Consider the following 12,499-nt stretch of genomic DNA (forward strand, 5'->3'; position numbering starts at 1 on the left):
TTTATTAATATTTAAATACTATTTTAATACCAGAATATTGTACACTACTGAAATTTAGAAGTTCTCAGAGTTATAAAGGAAACTGTAACTATGTAACTAAGGCAAAGTGTTAAGTAATTCAGCCAAGTGAAACATTAGTTAGTTTTCAATGTTAGAATTTCGTAAGTAAACATTGGATCAAACACAACTACCGAACACTCAACATTATCCACTACATTTACGCACACTGCGCAAGTATTAATAGCCTACAGTGTGTAGTCTAACTCAAACCAAGTATAGATTAATTAATCACACCACATTTGCAATCAACTAATACCATCGGGAGACTAGCGCTATGATTATTAGCGTAACATTTGCTCGAGTTGTGACGCGACAGGTTTCGAAATAGAAAATGGAGAGTTCGAAGGACTGCTCTCTGTCTGGAAAATGGAAAATAGGGTAAGAGTGGAGGAATTTTCTTCGAGGGGATAGATCGCCTCTGAGGTTTGAAAAAATTCAATCCGTTTTTGCTGAAATTGAATTTTAATGAAAAATTTCCATGATTTTATGTTATTGGAGCTAATTTAACGAACTGTGTCACCGAACTATCAATAAGGAATCGAAATTTTAAACGCGTTCTTCTCAGAATGATACTTTTAAAACCGATAACGTTTAAAATTTTCATCCGATTCACTTGAAATTTTCGTAAAGAACTTTCTGTTATATAATCTAAAGAATTGCTTACGAATTTTGTAATACATTTGAAACTGCTTCTGCAATTAACATTTCCGTACTAAAATTTTAGAGAAATATTGCGAATCTTTTTTTCATACTTTCACCACTTCTATAAAACTTAATATTTCTTAAAAATCCTACGTACTTCTGTAGTAATTGACATGTAGATGATGAAAATTTTGGCTACTTTGTTCTAACAATAAGTCAAACCGTCTGAAATAGAGGTTAAAGAAATTAAATGAAACAAATATTTTCACATTCTCTAAGAGCAATATAATAAAGCCGTTATGAAAAGTTTTCAATTGTGTCAATTATTTTCTTGAAAAAGAATACCGAAGCTAGGTATCATTTTCAAGCCTCAGGAGTGGTCTAACCCCATAAGGGAACGTTCTAAATGGAAATTGGCTTGAAATCCAATCCAATTTTTCGAAATCAAATTCCAAAAATTGGAAACGTCTAATAGAAGAGTGTTTCATAGAAGTAAGTTCGACTAAATTCCACTAATAGTTATTCAAAAAACGATTCCTATAGCTGTACCCTGTTCTACATTGTAATTCTTCAAGAAAGTATCTGTAGAAAACTTCGAAACATTTTCCCTAGGTTCGATCTGATGTACGGAGTCACAGAGTCAGAGAAATTCCAGATTCTACCCCCGGTAGCTCTGCTGCACGGTATGGTGGACGGACAAAGAGACGAAGTGCTAAGAGAACACGCCAAGGTACGTTCATCATCTGGTAAAAAGTAGAAGAAGCATGTTGCGGATGTCAAGGATTAAGCGTTACGATCCCTTTCATCCCAATTTTCCTCGCATCCAGAAAATTCTTTCCGGGCGTGATTTATGGCTGGTAGAAATTGGTATACACGAGGGGTGGAACGAACGAACGGAGTTTCGAGTGAAAATATTCGGTGCGCGGGACCGATATTGAATTCGGTGAAATTCACTCGACGCGAAGGGATAACAAAGTGACGCGATATTTCTTGGTCGGCAGGCGACGCACGAGCTGGAACCTGAACTAATTCTATCGAAGATTCTGGAACAATACAGCGATTTCTCCGCGGGTTTCACGAACGAGTACATGCTGAAGAATCGGGATCTGGTGCTCGAGGCGCTCTCCGACAGCGGTACCGTCGCGCCATTAATAATGACCGCGAATCTCCACTCGAGGGCGAACCCCAAGAGCTACATGTACGTCTTCTCCCATCCTAAGGCGATGCAGGACTACTCTGGCGTAAGTACGTCCCTCCGTGGCTAAGAAAGACAAGCATCTGTTAGAAGTGATTTAAATAATGGAGGTTTCGATGCTGGAAATAGTGGAAGTTGGTTGTCCTGGTGGTAAATTATCTCGTCGATTATTGGGAAGTAGTCGTCCTTGGTTTGATATCTGTAACAGGGTGTCTCACAGGGTGTCTCACTTATAATCAAATTCTAAATTATTACAGCTGGCATTGAAGATAAGAAAAAACGACCAATGGAAGTTTATATGGTTCAAGTCATGAAAGTCATTCCAAGGTAATCGACATATTTTTATACACATTTCGACGACGTTGGAATGACTTTCAAGATGATTTCGGAAGAACTTCTTTTATCTTCATCAAACACACGTCTTGAAACTGTCACATGCGTAACAGACGTCGCTTGGGTTGTTCGGCCGTACCATCGGTATTCCCGATAGACCAGCACGTCCCAAAAAAAGCGAGGTCTTAGTCGGCACGAAAAATACTTTACGACACCCAAAAACTCGTCGCCTCTCACACCTGAACACCACATGATCTAAGATCATAAACAGACCTCCAACAAGCAATATAACAAATGTAAGAACAAATTCCCCACACCCCAAACGCACCGAAAAAACCAATCACCACACACTTCAACCACCTACGACAGCTTCACACCACCAATCACAACACACACGTAGTTTATAAAATAACGAACACCACACGACACCACACACAATTTTCCGATGGGTAAGCTTAGGCATTTCGCGCTCTGTTCACGTTCATTCACAAATACATAGTTTTAACAGCAAACTGTTGTGCGTTAATAGTAAATATCTTCCGAGCACTACCTGAGTCCCCTATCCCGAATAGATTCCTTAATTGGTCTGACTCAAAAAGAGGGACAATTATCGGTTTCGCAACAAGCACATCGCGATTCGTAACAAAACCATATAAAATTTCCGCGCTCAGTTTTTCTTACCTTCAACACCAGCGGCGATAATTTAAAAGTTCAAGACGCCCTTGGGGTAACTTTTTTTGCACATTGACTTCTGTTCTTTATAATGCAACGTTGTAGCCGACAAGACGAGTTCAACTATCTGTGACTTTATGGCCTTAAAGTGAACTCGAACGGCGAAGAAAATGTCGATCAGCTTGAAATCACCTACAAGATGACTTTTCTTTTATCATCACCAGAGCATGTACTCAAATCGTATATGATTTCTTCTTCTTACTCATTTTTTCTTACATTCAATACTAACGAAAATAATATTAGATGCACGTTACAAGGGAGCCACCCGACATGTTTAACCGTTTTGCGTCTACTTCCATTTTCCTGAATTTATAAATAAGTGAACTCTACGAGAGATAAATTAGAATAGTGATTCAGGCACGAGAATAGAACAATTTACTTATCGGTCGTACAAAGTTGATCCGTATCTTCGTGCATTCAGCATTCAATCCTGACACCAGCTGAAATTCGTGACAACGGAGTACATTCACGCAGCCGTCTGGACGAATTCTTCCAGGTCAATGACCTATGAGGTCAACGGCCTCTAATCGTCGCTATTATTCCTCGTAAGAATTGGAACACGTACGATTAGACGCTACACTTTACACTGTACACATTGTATTCGTTTTATTCGTATCCTCTGGGATTCCTTGGCGGAAACAGAGAGCGTGACCCAGTGTCAGTTCGTCGGTGGGGATTCGCCAAGCACTGAGAGAAAAATCCCAGCAACGAGGCCCATTTGGACGCCGGCCAACTATTTTTATCGGTGCTGCGTGCCGGCCTGTTACGCTCTGTCCGAGAGTACAGTGAACGCCCGGCGTCGTTAAACCGAATGTAACAGCGTTTCTGCTTTTCAAGCTCCATCTCACGGCTCTATCCGTTAGATATGAAATTTAGGAACGATAGACAGGGCCGCGAGACCTTCCCTGCTGGAAGGCAGCGGTTTGTTTCAACGTTATCTTGCCTCCATTGTTACCGTTCCGCTACTCAAACCTTCGAAAAATCGACCAACATTTTTCGACGATTCACCTGTAAGGTATCTTGCGATGGATAAAGAATTGTTCTTTTTGGATATTTAACTTTTGATTCACCAGGGTAGATTTTTACGAGGTCAGTCCTGGTAACCAGCTTTGAAACAAGATTTGCTTCCTTGAAATGTAGTAATTACGGTAATAATAATGACAACCGACTGGAGTTGCTACACACGGTGGGTTAAGTAAAACAGACCACTCAATTATATCTTCTTTAAATGGCTATGGTGGTGTGAGGAAATGTTTATACCTAATATAAATGGTTTCGAAGGGTAAATAAGGTGGAAGAAAAATTTCTTTCAAATGCCATTTTTTCTGTTCAAAGTCAATTATGTCTTTTATATGAATGTTTATATTGTTTTTACTATATGTGATAACAAATACTGATGTGTATTTAATCGTGCAAAATAATATAACCTTAACCCCTTAACCTATGATTTCTCTTCTATCCGTGCATCTAAGCGTCAGCCATTTTACTGTTTCAGTACTGTACCAGGTAACAAAAGCTAATCTGTTGCAGATTAATTACATTTAATAATCCTGTGTTACAAATTCAAGCGAAAGTTAGTATTGCAATGAATTTTTCTTACTAATGTAACTATTTTTCTCACGAGAATCTCTGCCACGAGTCTGAAACGTTGTCACAGGTTAAGGGGTTAAAATGACCTTGGACTTTGGAAACTTCGTTTCAGTTTTTGCCATTTCTTCCATCGAGAAACTTTTCCTTCCACCTTACTCATCTTTTGAAACTATTTAAATTGCGTATAAAATTTTCTCCTACCGCCATAACTAGAGAAGATAATTTGGTGGGCTGTTTTACATGGCCCATCTTCTACAATGGTTATCGTTACTGTTTTCAGATTCCGATGTTTCTTCGATCGCTGCTCCCTCGACTTTTACTAAATGATGTTTGATTATGAACCTTCCAGCATTTGAAATTTCTCTTTTCAAAGGCTCCTTAATTATTCCGTGTTGCGAGACGTAAATTTTCCTGACTTCGGAATACCTCGATTCCCAGGAAAATTAAATTACACGCGCTTTCATCCTCCAGTGTACAAGAATATCTTTCTAATTTCGAAATGAATTTGTACCCAATACAACGATCAATTGCAATAACCGTACCGCAAAGGGGTACAACTTCTCCAATCTCGATCGCGAAAGATACTGGAACAATCATCAGTCCGCGATCGTCCATAAGGAAACGCGTCCATCGAACGCAATCGATTGTCCAGCGGTGTAGCAACGGGGTCGACTGACTCGCTACTACCGTGCAGAGAGGCGGAAGTTAATAACAATGGCCGCGGTTCGGTCGAGAGGAGCGCACTTGACCGTTCTTCTGGACCGCGAAATTTTGGCGAGAACTTTGTTCCCACGTACCACGGCAAGTATATCGAACCGCGTGCTCTTGTGTGTTGCAGCAACAACGTCAGCGCACTATGCACGGCGAGGAGTTGCCGTACGTGTTGGGTGTGCCTCTGGACGGTAGCAAATACGATTTGCGTCGCAGATACAACATCGGCGAGACACTTTTCTCAGAGGCCATGATGAACTGGTGGTGCAGCTTTGCCTACTCAGGGTGAGTTATTTGCCGTTTCTAATAAATGGAATTAACCCAGTTAAAATCTCAAGACACAGGGTAATTCCTCGTTGAAAAATGAACAGAATGTGTGCACCAGATTATTTTCAGGCGAGCCTTCGTTTTCGAGAAAATCGACCTCGAAAATTCGTGGCGTTGCGTGCACTCTTTGAGCCATTTGGATAAATTGGATAAACCTTACAGAAAATAAGACGAAAAGGGTAATTAGGAGTAAGAAGAGATATTAGATTGGAAAAGGTATCACAAATAAATCGTCAAGTGTGCAACCCCACGAATTTTCGAAGTTAATTTTCTCCCAAACGTAGCCTCACATTGGAGAACTTCGTTGTACGTCTACTATTTACTTCTTTTCGCAGAAAATAATCCCGACCAAGCCCGTATAAATGGACGACAAAAGAAAAGAAAAAAAAAAAGAACCTCGATTTAATTATTTTTCGATCTGCATTCGAAATTTCTCCACAGCTCCATTATTTTTCCTTTGAATTATATTCCCCGGAGATTTCCTCCCCCCTGCAATTAAATAAACTAAAACGGAATAAAGCTTCCAATACGAATTATGCTCCTAGCCAATCGCCGGAACGACCGTTCCAGTTGCGAGGAACGGTGCAACGGCGAGATTTAACAGGGCCGCGGCTCTCTGTTTGGAAAAATAATTACAAGTGGCGCAAACAGGGCCAACGCGTGACCATGGTTGGAAAGGGCCGGCGGTGAGGGGCGGGTAGGTGACGAGGAAGTGTTGGTGGGCATAAATATTCAGAGGCGCGTATAATTGAAAATCATGTTTGAAAGCGCGTCAGTCTATTTTCCGTCGGTCGACTGATAATGAATTTTCCGTGGCGTGGGTCAGAATTCTCCTCGTCGCTCTGTCGTGAAATTGTTTCGCCTATTATTCAGGCGTTTCTATAAAATTCCCCGAGATTTATTGTACAGCAGCCGGAGAAAAACGCCACCGGCTTACCCGCGCGGACGTGTCGTTATACGTTTTCGAATTTATTATTTAATAATCGCGACGAACTCGCTCGGTTTCTCGCTAATTTCACGCTGTGACGTTATAAAGAACGCAGCAGCGTCGAGCGAGATGGCCCCGCGCAAATTTCCCGTCGCGTCCCACGCGCCATTTTGAACAACGTTTCGAACACTCGAGGGCTATCGCGGCCCTTCAATTTGCTTTTCGAATGAAATTCCGTTTTAATGGAGCCAGGAATGAGGGATCAGCGATTAATCTCTGGCGGTTTGGAAAATTTCTAACGAAGTTAGCTGTTCCTTCGCGTAAGATCGGTCATGCTGTTCAAATCTGCGGACGATAAATTGCGATGATTAAAACGTGCACCGGTTAAATGGTCTGCGATAATTAAAACGTAGGTTAAATGGAGTGGTCGCGAGGCGTTCGATCGCCCATTTTATTTACTATGCGTACGTGTTATTCGGTGAATTATTACAGGGCCATCGGATCGGGAATAAGGGGAATTTTTTCACGTTCGATTCGTTTAATCTGAGTGAGAACGTTAGAGTCAGAGAATTTATTCGCCGGCAGGGATAAGTATCGTGGAAATTTGGAGCTTTTAAGTGGAAGCGTGCGATTAATCTTCTCCTAGGCAATCGATCGCTTCCATCATTCTGGCGCATCCTCTCCGAAGATCTCGCGAAACTGTAACTCAGGCGCTACTGTTACTAATTTTCGTGTCTTTCAAAGGGAATTTAGATTGTAGGACATTCAAAGGGTTTCACTTCCTATTTTGCAATCTCTCTGAAGTTTCGTAATGCTGAATCGAAAATTTGAAGCGCATGGCTACTTAAGGGAACGGGGGAGAAATTGAGCATGCTTAGGAATACGAAGGCGCGAAATGAAAAATAGCGAAGATGAAATTACCATAGTAGTCCGAGCAGGAGATAAACTGCATAAGAATATTCTCGATAAATATCAGACCCATGGGATGATTAGTTTTTAAAATATTCCAGAACTCCTTCGATCTTCATTTGCACGAACTATAGCTATAGGACACGTCTCTCTTTAAATTCGCATAACTTCCTTAATTTGCGGAATTTCCCGGAATATCTTTCAGTTCCTTTTTCTTCACACTAAGACGTTCAATTAATATAACATAAATCCATTGAAATGAAACATTTTTATTTAAAATAATTTCCATAATGTTCTATACACTTTTGTCAACGTATTACAAGAGCATTAATTTCCTATATAGAAGAATCCGAATTTCCAAAAGAAGTATACTGCTGAAAGGCGTTTTCAATATCCTCCTGTTTGCTAAATTCTTTTTGTATAAGAAAATTATCAAGTGAGCGGAAAAAGTGAAAATCAGATGGAACTAAAACAATGGAATATGGAGGATGAGGTAGAACTACAATTGATGTCATTTTTGTATAGTTATCTGGCGTTGTCATGCAAAAAAATAAGGCCTTTTCTATTGACCAGGGCTGTACCTTCCATTTTTAGTGGATGACCTTCAATTCGTTACTGTGTGATTCTACAGAGATAGTGGTTCCCGGATTTAGGAAACTGTAATGATTTAATTTTGAACTAGACCACCAAACTACAAGCGTGATTTTTTTCGGGTATAAACTTTCTTTTCTCTATCTTTTTCTTAGAGATTCGGATTTTTATGTACGCGGAATTAATGCTCTTGTCATACGTTGACAAATATGCATCGAACATTATAGAAATTATTTTAGACAAAAATTTTTAATTTCAACGGAGTTATGTTTTCTCCTTTTAAATGAACGTCTTATTATTAAAGGGACGATTTTATGATACGTGATTTCTAGTTCAGCAAACCGTTCTTTTTAATATAGCAGACCGGTCTGCAGCCAACATGCGGCACGTAGAATTTCTCAAATGTTAAAGAATAGGCTATTGTTCAGTCAGTAAGGCAAAGTATCATAAAGTCACCCCCAAAGGGTCTTCGAAACCGATGCAATTACCGAGGCCTCCCGGTACAAAGAATATATTGATTCTGCGGTAGTTTTTTTTTTTTTTTTGTTGATGTTCGTAGAGAATGTCTGTTAGGGCAGCAGGGGGACGATTTTATGATACGTGATTTCTAGTTCAGCAAACCGTTATTTTTAATTTAGCAGACCGGTCTGCAGCCAACATGCGGCACGTAGAATTTCTCAAATATTAAAGAATAGGCTATTGTTCAGTCAGTAAGGCAAGGTATCATAAAGTCACCCCCAAAGGGTCTTCGAAACCGATGCAATTACCGAGGCCTCTCGGTACCTGACCTTCCGAATGAGTCGGAGAGTCAGAGTTGACCTGGCCAGGTTTTCCCCCCTTGTTGTCAAATTTCCGTCCAGCAAGAACCAGCTTCGTCACCCCAGCTCCAAGGACGTGACGCGCTCCGGGCGCAATGAAAGGGGGTTATACGGGGTTGGTCACTTAGTAATTTTAAGAACCTCCCTTCGCGTCCCTTCTCCAAATCTTCTAAAATTTGAATAGGAAGGCCGATAAGAAGGCCGACTTAGTTTAAGACCACAGAGTGTTAGTACACAGACCATCAGTTTCATTAGGAATATTAAAGATTCAGTCAGACTCTCAACGCAATACAATCAGTCTTCAGACGGCACCTAGTGCAATACTCGAAGTACGCGGAAATTAGTACCCGAGTGCTTAACAACTCCAAAATAATTTGAATTTGTTTCTCTGACGAGCGACCCTCTTAAAATGTTCATCGATCAAACCGTTACACCTTCCAGAGAGAACAATTACGAAAAGCCATGAGCGATTTATCTTAACGAAACGAATGCACGTGGGAATGGATGTAGAAAGGCTTGGTAAAAATTGCTATTCACCGGAAGTGCAGCGTTCGGGGAAAATAAAGCGGCGATCTCGTTTCGCTTCGCAATACTGGCTGCCAGCAATTTGACCCTTGTTATTCTGACACCGGTTATTGGTGAATTAACGACCCGATACGTCGGCCATTTTAATTTTCTCGATACAAGCGGATTACGTATATATACAAATTACTCGTACATTTCATTTCGACCGGAGTGCCGGAGGGTGGGGAGAGCTCCCTCCGGCCCGGGCCAATCGATTCGGCTGTTTTATCTTCGAAAGCACGAAATTTCCATCGTATTTCATCGTACGCGTCAGGAGATAATTTTCGGAAACGAACTCCGCCGGCAATATCGCGTGCTAGTCGCCCCTTTTTGTTTATCTCGTCGATTCGCGCCGCTTTTCTCCATCGCTGCTTCCCTATCGATGAACCTTTGTATCGGTGTTACATATTGCGTGCGTATAATTTCTTTCGAAAATGTAGAATAATCTATCGAGTCGACGATACGTCCTTCGAAATTGGACGATTTTTACAAACGAAAGAGACACCGAAACATGTTAAACATACATTACACGGACGTTCTAAAAATAAAATTGTAATTACCGTAATTGATAACTGTTCGATTGAAATGATTAATAAGCGTAGTCGTAACTGAATAACTATTGCCAATAAACGGATGGAGATGTATTTGCGGGTAATATTGTACGTTCAATCGAATTATCACAAACGTAGAACAACTTACAACTGCGTGGAAAACGTGTTTAAACGTATTTAAGCAATTTAATTAGAACATTACTGAGAATAAACCGTGCAAAATTCACCCCGACAATTTTCAATGAATTAATCAACAATTCAAAGTGTAGAACAATTGATAATATTATTCGTAACCACTTTCACTTACGTTTCCACGTTCCACTACGTATTTATACAACCGCCGACCTAACGATCAATGAAACACACTTGAATCAAAAGTTCCTGTATTCGTTCCTCCACTTGCGGCCACAAGCACGTAATTTTTCGCCCGAGATGGAGATGCATATGCATCGCAAGGCGTTGAGGGAACTGGGTCGATCCAATTAAGCGAAACAAAGCTGTTTAATGCACGCGGCGACGGCATCGGCGGCGTCGGCCGAAGTAGACGCCGTGTGTATTCTACACGGGCCGTGACATCGGCTGATCGATATCGCGCGTGTCACTGTGTCCTCCTCGTAAGAATATATCTACCGCGTTTGCTACAGTGCACATGGTGCACGAGGGCGTGGCGCATCTCTGAGCTACTTTATCGCCAAAAAAACGGAGAATTTTTAACTCGTCGAGGCGCTAAAACCAAACTTCACTTTGATAGTTTCAATCTGCAAAAATATTCGAAGAACTTGTACGCAGGATAATGTAGTTTCACGCTTTTTCTGATAAATTTAGCGCAAACTGAAGCACACCCATCCCTCCATTTACGCGGATTGACCGTTCCGCGTTGATTTCTTTACGCGCATAAAAGTCGCGCAAATAGAGTCTGCTTGTATGAAAAGAAAACGTGGTAAGATAAACAGGTATAAGTTATAAAAACATTTAAATCGCATAGGTTAATAAAAAAATAATGGTATTTCAGAAAACCAAAATAACTGTTATTCGGTGTTAGAATCTGTTGGATTATTTCTAACAACACCCTATGGAAATAATCAAGTGAGGACAAAAATGTCTCCGGGTTATTTTAAACAAAGGCACTAAGACTTCCACCAGATGCATCTGGTGTCCGTCTTCGAGTCACTCACTGCACAATGCCATACCATAGTGTAAACAGTTTCTAGGTATAAGGGGACCCCAACTTTCTTTTGGGTGCCCAGAAACAGTCCTTCAGAAGATTCAATAGAGTAAAGATGTTTCCTCTGAGACCGTAAATAAATCATATATTACAAAGATAAAAGACTATTTCATTCCACAACCCATTTCCAATAGAATCTGTTCTGTAAAACTTAAATTGTTGGACATGAGGTTAAAAGAAAAATTAAAGGAGCTAGAATCTAAATTATTTTACAGAAGGTAAATCAGGCTGTTTAATTGAAAATTGTGTAATTATAGAAGCTGTGTTTTTAAATAAACTTTCACAGTGTCGTTCAGTATGAAAAGATCGAAAAAGTATGGCTTGTATGCGTGGTAATAAATGTACAAATTCTAGGTCATCCGCAGTGACGTGTCTGACCACGTACGCTCATATTCTACTTGCCCGTCTACTGTGACTGCCAAGCAACACGAGGCAGCGGAGTATGTCATGAATTGCAGGACCATAACATTTATGAATTACTCTAACTCTTCAGGAAATTAGTTCTATTTAGTAACGCTAAATTAAGCAGATACTATAACGCAGCAGGATATTCTATCAGTTCCGTTAATTTCTCACTCGAAAATCAAAACTCGTATATATTATTTGGAAGGTACTACAATTTTCAATCGCTGGATAAAGTTAGCGTTCTGAATTCAAATAAATTATTGTTCTCTCCTATTACGTTGGTACATATGAAACGACAGCCTTTTAAATGAAATTTTTGATATGTTGTGTTTCTTCAAAAAATAATGTAGCTAATCAAAATAATTTCCACTGGATTCTATACAATTTTCCCGACGATTAGCTTCATTATTCGAAATTTATATAAGTTTTTGACTGAAAAAATTCTTTGAATGCTACTTTTACAGTGTCTTCATTTCGGAATAATTTGTTTGTCAAGAAACTGTTCAGATGTATGAAGAAATGGTTGTCTGTTTTGGAGAGGTCTATTGAATAGGGATTGTTGTCAATAATTTTTCTTAAAATATTCCTATCGACAGCGATATTTCGTCCACCTCTTGGCACATTTCCAATGAAAAGTCAACAATCTTGAATTTTGTACTCCAACGTTGAAGTATCCTAACATTTACACAATCCCCTTCAAATGCTAAATTTACATTTTCAGCAGTTATTTCAAGCTTAAATTTATGCAAAGAAATTAGGCGAATTTCCAAAAAATTGTGTCACGAATTTTTTCAGTACTCACAAAGTTCCTTCTTCTTGATTATTGTATAATACATACAACCTGCTGATCGGGCAAAATTAAATACACGGTAATAACCGGTCAATTTCAACTATTGTAAAAACGACGTTTTATTTGCA

General features: G+C 39.8%; 1 protein-coding gene across 1 annotated transcript in view; it reads left to right on the forward strand.

Annotated features, from left to right (window-relative positions):
• Window positions 1–12,499, forward strand: part of LOC108578669 — a 123,573-nt gene that overhangs the window by 105,406 nt on the left and 5,668 nt on the right. The window contains exons 7-9 of the mRNA XM_017942043.1: window positions 1,315–1,432; window positions 1,704–1,943; window positions 5,391–5,548. Of these exons, the coding sequence (XP_017797532.1) occupies window positions 1,315–1,432; window positions 1,704–1,943; window positions 5,391–5,548 (516 nt within the window). The remainder of the gene's footprint in view (window positions 1–1,314; window positions 1,433–1,703; window positions 1,944–5,390; window positions 5,549–12,499) is intronic.

The sequence above is a fragment of the Habropoda laboriosa genome, unplaced genomic scaffold (assembly GCF_001263275.1).
Source record: "Habropoda laboriosa isolate 0110345459 unplaced genomic scaffold, ASM126327v1 scaffold52, whole genome shotgun sequence".
NCBI classification, from domain to species: Eukaryota; Metazoa; Arthropoda; class Insecta; order Hymenoptera; family Apidae; genus Habropoda; species Habropoda laboriosa.